This window comes from Zophobas morio, unplaced genomic scaffold, assembly GCF_036711695.1.
Source record: "Zophobas morio isolate AGI-343-1 ecotype UQ-CSIRO unplaced genomic scaffold, CSIRO_AGI_Zmor_V1 ptg000017l, whole genome shotgun sequence".
Taxonomy (NCBI): Eukaryota; Metazoa; Arthropoda; class Insecta; order Coleoptera; family Tenebrionidae; genus Zophobas; species Zophobas morio.
The window spans coordinates 425,665-436,616 of record NW_026972122.1 but is presented as its reverse complement, the minus strand read 5'-3'; the positions used below and the strand labels follow the sequence as shown (position 1 = coordinate 436,616).

At 33.6% G+C, this 10,952-nt stretch overlaps 2 protein-coding genes across 3 annotated transcripts; one reads left to right on the top strand and one right to left on the bottom strand.

The window, feature by feature from the left end:
• Positions 1–2,514: 2,514 nt before the first annotated feature.
• On the bottom strand, positions 2,515–3,370 carry LOC135130040 (inosine triphosphate pyrophosphatase). The gene has a single exon (XM_064057347.1). The coding sequence runs from the start codon at positions 3,246–3,248 to the stop codon at positions 2,688–2,690; it is 561 nt and encodes a 186-aa protein (XP_063913417.1). The 5' UTR covers positions 3,249–3,370; the 3' UTR covers positions 2,515–2,687.
• Positions 3,371–3,378: 8 nt separating this feature from the next.
• On the top strand, positions 3,379–5,932 carry LOC135130037 (zinc finger protein 14-like). 2 transcript variants are annotated; one of them, XM_064057345.1, is made up of 2 exons: positions 3,379–3,478; positions 3,536–5,932. In XM_064057345.1, exon 2 carries the CDS (start codon positions 3,546–3,548, stop codon positions 5,919–5,921), a length of 2,376 nt encoding a protein of 791 aa, XP_063913415.1. In that variant the 5' UTR covers positions 3,379–3,478; positions 3,536–3,545; the 3' UTR covers positions 5,922–5,932. The 2 variants fall into 2 exon arrangements, with proteins under 2 accessions (XP_063913415.1, XP_063913414.1); XM_064057344.1 differs by having other exon boundaries at positions 3,380–3,484.
• Positions 5,933–10,952: the final 5,020 nt, after the last annotated feature.

The following is a 10,952-nucleotide window of genomic DNA, read 5'->3' as shown; positions in this document are numbered from 1 at the left end:
CACCCGCCCTCTATTATCTTAGAGGCTATATTGTTTGCAAAAAACAGTCTTATCTTAGCAAGTGCTAGCTAAGATAAGATCGATTTTGGCAAATGACATTCTATAGAAAATTCATGGTGGGCGGACGGGGCTAGTTGTTGATAAGATAAGACTGATTTTGGCACTTTTGACATGTTCGACTACTTTTCAACTATTTTCGAAAATTTTTGTTTCTGTTTTTTATTTTCTTTCTTTTTTCAAAGTTCCATATTGCATAATTTCTCTTTTTTTTCAATTTTTTAAATTTTAAACATTTAGATATTTTCATTTTTCGTTCTTCAACTTTTGAATTACAATTTTTCTAGTTTTCATTTCAAATGTACAACTAATAATTATAACTTAAAAAATTGTTCACTTTTTCAATTTTACGATCTTGCCCTCTATTTTCTTAGACGATTTGTCATTTGCCAAAATCATACTTATCTTACTAAGTACTAGCCCCGCCCACCCACCCCCTCTTTTCTTAGAGAGTATGTCATTTGCACAATCAGTCTTATCTTACCAAGCACTAACCCCGCCCACCCGCCCTCTATTATCTTAGAGGCTATATTGTTTGCAAAAAACAGTCTTATCTTAGCAAGTGCTAGCTAAGATAATGCCGATTTTGGCAAATGACATTCTATAGAAAATTCATGGTTGGCGGACGGGGCTAGTTGTAGATAAGATAAGACTGATTTTGGCACTTTTGACATGTTCGACTACTTTTCAACTATTTTCGAAAATTTTTGTTTCTGTTTTTTATTTTCTTTCTTTTTTCAAAGTTCCATATTTTATAATTTCTCTTTTTTTTCAATTTTTTAAATTTTAAACATTTAGATATTTTCATTTTTCGTTCTTCAACTTTTGAATTACAATTTTTCTAGTTTTCATTTCAAATGTACAACTAATAATTATAACTTAAAAAATTGTTCACTTTTTCAATTTTATGATCTTGCCCTCTATTTTCTTAGACGATTTGTCATTTGCCAAAATCATACTTATCTTACTAAGTACTAGCCCCGCCCACCCACCCCTCTTTTCTTAGAGAGTATGTCATTTGCACAATCAGTCTTATCTTACCAAGCACTAACCCCGCCCACCCGCCCTCTATTATCTTAGAGGCTATATTGTTTGCAAAAATCAGTCTTATCTTAGCAAGTGCTAGCTAAGATAAGGCCGATTTTGGCAAATGACACTCTATAGGAAAATACATGGTGGGCGGGCGGGCGGGGCTAGTTGTTGATAAGATAAGACTGATTTTGGCACTTTTGTCATGTTTGACTACTTTTCAACTATTTTCGAAAATTTTTGTTTCTGTTTTTTATTTTCTTTCTTTTTTCAAACTTCCATTTTTTATAATTTCTCTTTTTTTTCAATTTTTTAAATTTTAAACATTTAGATATTTTCATTTTTCGTTCTTCAACTTTTGAATTACAATTTTTCTAGTTTTCATTTCAAATGTACAACTAATAATTATAACTTAAAAAATTGTTCACTTTTTCAATTTTACGATCTTGCCCTCTATTTTCTTAGACGATTTGTCATTTGCCAAAATCATACTTATCTTACTAAGTACTAGCCCCGCCCACCCACCCCCTCTTTTCTTAGAGAGTATGTCATTTGCACAATCAGTCTTGCCTTACCAAGCACTAACCCCGCCCACCCGCCCTCTATTATCTTAGAGGCTATATTGTTTGCAAAAAACAGTCTTATCTTAGCAAGTGCTAGCTAAGATAAGACCGATTTTGGCAAATCACATTCTATAGAAAATTCATGGTGGGCGGACGGGGCTAGTTGTTGATAAGATAAGACTGATTTTGGCACTTTTGTCATGTTTGACTACTTTTCAACTATTTTCGAAAATTTTTGTTTCTGTTTTTTATTTTCTTCCTTTTTTCAAACTTCCATATTTTATAATTTCTTTTTTTTTTCAATTTTTTAAATTTTCAACTTTTAGATTTTTTCATTTTTCGTTTTTTCAACTTTTGAATTACAATTTCTCTAGTTTTCATTTCAAATCTACAACTAATAATTATAACTTAAAAATTGTTCACTTTTTAAATTTTAGGATCTTGCCCTCTATTTTCTTAGAGGATTTGTCATTTGCCAAAATTAGTCTTATCTTAGCAAGTACTAGCTAAGATAAGATAGATTTTGGCAAATGACATTCTATAAAAAAATAAAGGGCGGGTGGGCGGGGCTGGTACTTGCTAAGATAAGACTGATTTTGACAAATCACATACCTTGTAAGAAAATACAGGGTCGGTGGGCGGGGTTAGTTTTTAATAAGATAAGACTGATTTTGGCACTTTTGACATACTCGACCACTTTTCAACTATTTTCGAAAACGAGCCAAAAGATTTTCTTGTAGATTTCGATTTCCTGTATTTGCCTTGTTTTTCCTTAAGTTTATTAAAGCTTCTAAATGTCACCAATGGAAATATTAATGAGTATATGCAACCAATTATACACGCTGATGAACCACGCGTAAAAACTATCTATAAAGGGTTTCTTTATTTTTAACTTGATTCTTCCGAAAATATGACGTTCTGGCCTAACCAATATTTTTTTTTTAATTGTTTGTCTAATACATTAATTAATACAACATAAATAAAACAAAAAACTGAGTTTTTGACTACAGTTGTACTTAATTATTATAAATTATTTAATCACTTCACAAAATAGTCTCTAAGCGCATCCAGCGCCCGGTACCTATGCGAAATCTTGTTCTTCTCCGCCTTGGGCATCTCGGCGTACGTCTGTTGGTACCCCACGGGCTGGAAACACGGATCCCAGCCGAAGTCCCTCGGCCCTCTCGGCATCACAATTTCCCCCTGAGTCCTACCCTCGAACAAAATCACGTCGTCGCCCTCGGCCCCCGGATGGTACGCAAAAGTGCAGACGGCCTGCGCCGTCTTGTCTTCAAAGCCGGCCAGCATTTGGTACAGCCCCTCCGGGCCCAACTTGTCGAGGAACCACTTGATGTAGGGGCCAGGCAGCCCCCTCAGGGCGTTGAAGCACAAACATGTGTCTTCGACTATGCAGGGGCCCTTGATGATCTCGTAGGCGGCCTGGCATTTTTTCCTACAGATGTCCTGGATTTCGCCCTGGAGCTCCGGGAGGTCGACTTTCTGGCTGACGACTTGGCGAGGGAAGGTCGAGCCGAGGATGGCGATGACTTCTTCGAGCTTTTTGGCGTTGCCGGTGACGAAAGTTATCGGTTTTGACATGGTTTGTGGGAAAGTGAGGTTATGCCGGGTTGGAAATTGAGGTTATGTTCGTTTCATAACTTTTCGTTCTAGTTTATTTTGTTGGTACCACTACTACACGTGGATTTGGGTCCAATCCAAAGTACGAATCCAATGGTTCGTTGACCATATCGGTACCAAATTTTACACTTATTAAAATATGTTTGTGAATTAAAAAACCAAAGTCGATTTTGAAAGCAAACAAATTTGAGGTTATGGTAAGAACAAACTTGACGTCCACTCCATACATTTATATATATTTTTTTTAGATAAACGACCATGTCGCTACTAAAATACTCGAAGAAGCTCGCGTATATGAAGCCTTCCCCGAACAATGTCCACCGCTGTAAGGTTTGTCCGTATTTCACAACCTCGTTTTTGCTTATGGTGAACCACGTTAAACACCACCGAGCGCCCCCACAATATTTCAACTGTGAAAATATCAACGTCGAAACTTACCACTGTGAGGACTGCAATTTCCAGACAGAACTAACACTTCTTTTCAAGCAGCACGCCCGACAGTGCTACAGGAAGTCTGAAGAGAATTTACCAGAGCAAGTTTACTCAAGTCAGAGTTTCATTTGCAAGAAGTGCAGTTTCGAAACACATTTCTTGCTTAAATGGCTTCAGCACGGTACGCAGTGTTTGGGGAGCAATAACTTTCAAATAGTAGCAACTAATGATAAAATTACCACATGGTATCACTGCAACCAGTGTGAATGCAGATTCAAAAGGAAACAAAACTTGAAGGCTCACAAAATTTTAAAACACTTGAGTGATGATCAACGTAGGTGGTACTATTGTGGACATTGCTCCTATAAAACCATTCTGAAATCGCGTTTAAAAGTACATGTGATGAGGCATATGAACAAACCAAAGAGACGGGTTTCTTTAAAAACTCCCGGGGTTATGCAGTATGTGGATGAGCAGAGTATTAAATGGTATAAATGTGAAAAATGTCCACATAAATCTAAAATTAAGGGGAATTTAATGAAGCATATAAATTCGTGGCACTTAAATGAGAAGGATATTACATGGCATGAATGCCAGACTTGTCCCTACAGAGGAAAAAATTTGTTGGCTTTAAAGAGACACATTATTGTTCATCATTTGAAAGATGAGGATGTTCCATGGCACAAATGCCAAAACTGTCAATATAAGACTAAATATCATACAGTATTAAAAGAACATATAAATGCGCAGCATTTAGACGAACGAGATATTAAGTGGCACGAATGTGAAGACTGTTCGTATAAAACCAAATACAAAGGCAACTTGTCACGTCACAAACGTCTATCACACAAAACTGAAAACGTTAAGTGGTATGAATGTGAAAAATGTCCATTCAAAACGAAGCATAACGACAATTTAAAAAAGCACATCAACTTCGTACACATCAACGAAGCGAATATTAAATGGCATAGATGTAAAAATTGTTCATTCAAAACCAAGTATAACATGAGCTTACGAAAACATGTAAAACTACTTCACAAAAATGAAGCAGATATTAAATGGTACGAATGCCAAATTTGCTATTTTAAAACTAAACATGTGGGGTCTTTCAAAACTCACCTAATTACACAACACGGTTGCGAAAATAATATTAAATGGTTTAAATGTGACCATTGTCCACATAAAACTAAAAGCAAGACGCATTTAAAAATACATATAAATTCTCACCATTTAAATCCACAAGATATAGAATGGTGCCGATGTACCAAGTGTCCATATAAAAGTAAAGTCTTATCATCGCTAAATAGGCACATGAAAGTACGCCACGTGGACGAAAAAGACATTGAGTGGTATAAATGTAATAAATGTGAATACAAATCAAAACAAAAATCTGGCTTGAAAATTCATATCATTAGACGACATACAAATCCACGCGATATTAAATGGTACGAATGTAAACTTTGCCCCTACAAAACCAAATGTAACGGTAATTTAAAGCGTCACACGAACACACGCCACGTAAATGACGAAGATATTAAATGGTATAAATGTGAAAAATGTTCTTTCCAAACAAAACTAGCGCCATGTTTAAAGTATCACATGATGGTACACTCAGACGAAAGTGACATTAAATGGCACCAATGCAATACGTGTTCTTACAAAGCTAAAAGAAAATTTGCTTTAGAACAACACATAAATGGACGTCATTTAGACGAACAATTTGTTAAATGGTATGAATGCGAAAAGTGTCCATTCAAAGCTAAATGGCGGACTACTTTAAAAGCTCACATTGTCAATTACCACGTCGACGAACAAAGTATTAAGTGGTTCGAATGCTACAACTGTCCATACAAAGCTAAAACAAAAGGCGCGTTGAAGAGTCATATAAATTCTCTGCATTTGGACGAAGAAGCCATTGAATGGTATAAATGTGAACAGTGTCCACACAAAGTTAAAACCAAGTCAAAGTTAAGAATTCATGTACTTAGGCATCATGTGGACGGACGAGGGCTTAAATCGTTCGAGTGCAAAGAGTGTTCTTGCAGAATTAACGGCAGGGAGAATCTTAAACGCCACATGAGGTTAGAACACGGGGATGGAAAAGAGATTGTGTGGTATGAATGTGAAAAATGTCCATACAGAAGCGATGGGAGAGCGAATTTAAGACGTCATGAACGCAAAACACATAAAGAAAGTGTTTAATGTGTATAACATTAATTTATTGCAAATATTGTCATTTTGTACGATTTTTTGGAAAGTTTTATAATGACTCGCTAAAAATGAAGTCATTTTTTTTTAGTGACAGTAATTATTTGTTACTTTAATAGTGCTAGGTTTCATACAGGTTACGAAACCCACTTACAGAAACAGAAAATAAACAAACTTAAATCTGAGAATGTGTATGATTTAATAAATAACTTAAATGAAGAATATAATATATATAATAAAACTTCCTCTCTACGAAAAATAATAATATAAAATATAAACAGATTTTTTTTTTAGTGTCAATCTTTGGTTTTTTCGAAATTCGATGAACTTTATCGATATTTCGATGTTTGGTCTTTTCCTTGAAATCTGCCATTGAATCTTCAATTTTTCTTTTTTTTAATTTTAGGATTTTTCAGTTTTACACTTTTTCGGGTTTTTTGTTTTAGTTTGTAGTTTCTGGATTTTTGGTTGTTCGATTCTTCAATGTTTGAATTTCTGATTTTCAAACTTCTGAATTTTTCAGTTTAGAATTTCTCGGGTTCATTTTCATTTCTTCGATTTTTATTTTGCAATTTTTAGATATCTTAATTTTTCGATTAATTGCATTTTTCCTTTTTCCAATTTTCGATTTTTTTACTTTTGAATTTATCCACTTTTCGGATTTGTTAATTTTTCGCTTCTTCACCATTCTGGAAGTTTTCGAGTTTGAAATCATATTTTTAAATTCAATATGTAGATGTTTCTATTTCTCGATTTTTAATTTTTCAATTTTCTTAGTCTTTTTTTAATTTTCGGATCCAGTTTTACAATTTTTCGTTTCTTCAAGTTTTGATTGTTTCAGTTTTTAGTTTCTCAAATTTTCAATTTCACGATTTTTGATTTTTCAGTTTTTGCATGTTTAACTTTTGAATGTTTCGTTTCTAGGATTTATTTTTTCGATTTATCAGTAATTTGATTTTTTAAATTTTGAATTTTTCAATTTGTCATTTTTTTCAATCCTTCGAATTGCAATTTTTAAATTTTACAATTTCGAATTTTACGATTTTCGATTCCTCAATTTTAAAATTTTTCGATTTTCCAATAGAGATTTTTCACTGCTTCACTTTAACAAATTTTCGTTTCTTCACTTTTTGATATTCCTTTTTTTTCAGTTTATCGATTTTTAATTTTCTACTCTTTCAATTATTCAACTTATCGAATTTGCAGTTTTTCAATTTTTTGATTTTGCAATTTTTCCATTTCGGATTTTAAATTTTACAGATTCTGATCTAATAATAATAATTTAGCAGCTGCCAAGAACAGACTGATCTTGGCAAATGAGATATCCTCTAAGAAAACAAAGGGTGGGTGGGCGGGGCCAGTACCTGTTAGGATAAGACTGATTAAACCGAGCTCAATAACAAACAACGAAACGAAAATCTGAAAATTTCGTATGAAAAGTAAAGGTCGATTTATAAACTTACCGCTGACGTTGCTGTTCGCCGTTACGTTGCCGTTGACGTTGGGTTTTCAACCAATCAAATTGCGGTGGTGCAGTGCTGCTTTGTTACTGAAATAATGATGGAAGCTTTATTGTTAATACTTAAAAAAGTTTACAAACGTCCAGAATAATTTTACATACAATTAGTGTAATAAACAAAATAACATTATAAAGCAATAAATAAAATATTTATGTTAACTAAAAGTTTCATTACGTATTTTAAGCCTAAATTCATCAATAGAATAGAATGCATTTTTAAGAAGAATGGCTTTGATAATATTTTTAAAAGATGAATACTCTAATATTTTAATGCATTCTGGCAATTCATTGTATAAACGAACACAGAAATAATTGCTACTATTTTGTGTGCGGTTTAGTCGAAGAAACTCGGGTCTTAATAAATGACGGTTTCTGGTGGCATATGTATGTTTAGCACAGTCATAATCAGTCCTGTTCTGGTAGACAAATAATAGACACTGGAAAATATATACAGATGGTAGTGTTAGGATCTTTAGTTTGATGAAGGCAGGGCGACAGTCATCACGATAACCTAAATGGTCTAGTAACCTTAAACATTTTCTTTGAAAAGCAAATAGCTTCTTAATATGTGGCGAATGGCCCCATATTAATGTGCCATAAGTGAGAACGCTATGAACAACAGAGTGATATGTTGTTAACGCTGCACTTTGAGAGACACAAGTTAATATTTCTCTCAAGAGAAACAATTTACTAGATAATTTCTTTACTACTTGTGTTATGTGTGATTCCCAGGTCATTTTGCGATCCAGTAAAAGCCCAAGAAATTTCGCAGGTGTTTCAGTAGGGTTATTGATTTCCCTAAGCGAAAAAATTACTTCCTGAGTTTTGTTACTGTTCGATACTAGTTTGTTCGCTGCGAACCAACCACTGATTTGATTCGTCACATGGTTTTTAGCAGATTCGAGTAAGGTCAATACACTATGTTGGCCTATGACAGTTGTATCATCAGCAAACAGGATTACTTGATTACTAGTTGAATTTGGTAGATCGTTAATATAAATAAGAAACAGTATAGGTCCTAGGACCGAACCCTGTGGTACACCTTGTTCAATAGTTTTTATTAATGATTTATCGTTTTTAATACAAACATATTGTTGGCGATTTGATAGATAAGATTGTAACATATTAGTACTTTGAATGCCAAATTTATAATGATTCAATTTCTCTATTAGTATGTTATGCGAAACAACATCAAAAGCCTTTGTTAAATCAAAGAAACACGCAAAAGCATAACATTTAGCCTCAAATGCATTTAATACATGCTGACACAAAGAATTTACTGCTAACGTGGTGGATAAATTGTTACGAAATCCATACTGACTAGAAGAAAAAATGTTATTCGTTTCAAGATAGTCGGCCATTTGTTTTTTCAATAATATTTCAAAAATTTTCCCAAGGATAGGTACGATTGTTATTGGGCGGAAATTATTTATATTGCTGGGATCCCCTTTTTTAAAAACTGGTGTGACTTTGCCAAGTTTTAACACATTCGGAAATATGCTATCATTAATACATTTATTTATTATTTTAGTTAACGGTAATGTAATTATATTAACAACTTTTTTAATCATAAGGGCATTAATTCCATAAGCATCTAAACTAGGACTATTTTTTAACGACATAATTGCATCCCTAACATTTATATATGTCACTTCCTTAAAATTAAATATTTTATCAATTTTATCAGTAATAGGTAGATAGTCAGTAAAATTGCAACTTGATGGTTTCTGTTGATTTAATAGTTGATTCGGGACATTAATAAAATAGTCATTAAATTCATTAGCAGATAAATTCGTGTTCCTGGTACTTTTCTTTGTGTTTCTGTAAGAATTGATAATGTTCCACATCACTCTTTCTTTGCTACGTGAAGAATTTATAATATGTTCATAAGCAGATATTTTGGCTTTAGACAACTCAGTCCTGTAAATTTTTTTAAAAGCATTATAATAAGAGGCATCAATTTGTTTAAGTAAGGTCAGTTCATGCAGTAACTGGAGAGTATTTCTCATCTTCTTTAAATTATTATTGAACCAACTAATATATCGATTATTATGACTATTAATATATTTAACAGGGAAACAATTTTCCGTTGCTTCAGATATTATGTTCTGAAAGAAATCCATGATTTCACTTGAGTTTAATGAGCTGTTATCAATAAAGCTCCATTCAACATTATTGAGGCAATTAAAAAATGTATTTAGTCCATTTGTAGTGATAGGCCTGTAAGATACTAACTTATCTTCCGATGACATTTGACTAATATTATTAGACAGTGGTACGCAAAAGGTTATGCATACTCCCGAGTGATCTGCTATATTAGGATTGTGTACAGATGTTTGGAAATTTTCTTTTAACAAATTTGTAAAGATATTATCTAGACAGTTCTTTTGCCTTGTTGGGCTAAATATAGTTTGGTATAAACCAAAAGAAAGAAGTAGATTCACTAAAAGTTGAGTTTTCTTCTGAGGAGTATTAAATATTACATTAAAGTCTCCCATTAATATAATAAAATACTTCACTTTAATTAATCGTGATAACAATTTATCCAGGTTTCTTAGAAAAACATCAAAATTACCATCAGATGTCCTATATACTGCTATAATAATAATTTTACCATATTTAATGGCTGCTAATTCACAATCAAGATCCTGACAGTATTCATCTAAATCTAAACAACAAACCGGAGTAAAAGAATTTCTTGTTAGTATACATACGCCACCGTGACTGACACTTTTCCGGCAGTAACTAGCTGCAAGAGAGTAACCTCCAATGTTCATAATTTCCAATTCACCACGCGTCATCCAGTGTTCATTTATACAGAGAACGTCAATGGGACCATCATCTTCAAGAAAAGCTTCTGTATCTAAAATTTTATTTTTTAAGCACTGTACATTAATATTATATACATTAATTAATTGAGGCATTACACTGAAGTTGCCTCTGTCGTCGGAATTTTCCCTAAAAAATTATTTCTAGGAAAGTTGAAACGTCTCACACAAACTCCTTGTGGCCAAAAGTCCTCTTTGAGTAAATCATCCTTAAATCTGAAATTTACGCCCACTTTGTAAGCATCATATGTTGTACCCTGAAGATTAAGATTATCAACGATGACATCTTCCGAAGAAAGCTTACTGGCTATATATGACTTGATAACGGTCGTATCGACGTTTTTGTTAACCTTCCCTACGTAGTACCAGGCCCTTTTGACATAATTGGAGCAAAAACCCAAATTATCATTCACCTGTAGCGTACCAGTTATTGTGGACGCACGCTGTTTTCGATTTTGACGTGGTTTTTGTACACGTCCTGAATTTTCCTTTGAGTTATTATCATTGGTATTGTTAGTTGGCAAGACTTCTTTACGCAATATTTTCAGATCACGACGGTTTCGGCGTGTCCTTTGTTCAGTCCAAGGATTTTCAATTAGATCACAGGACTTACTTTCTTCATCCGATGATTCGCACGTACTCGGCTGTTGTTGGCACGCTTTTTTGTCGGTCTTGATA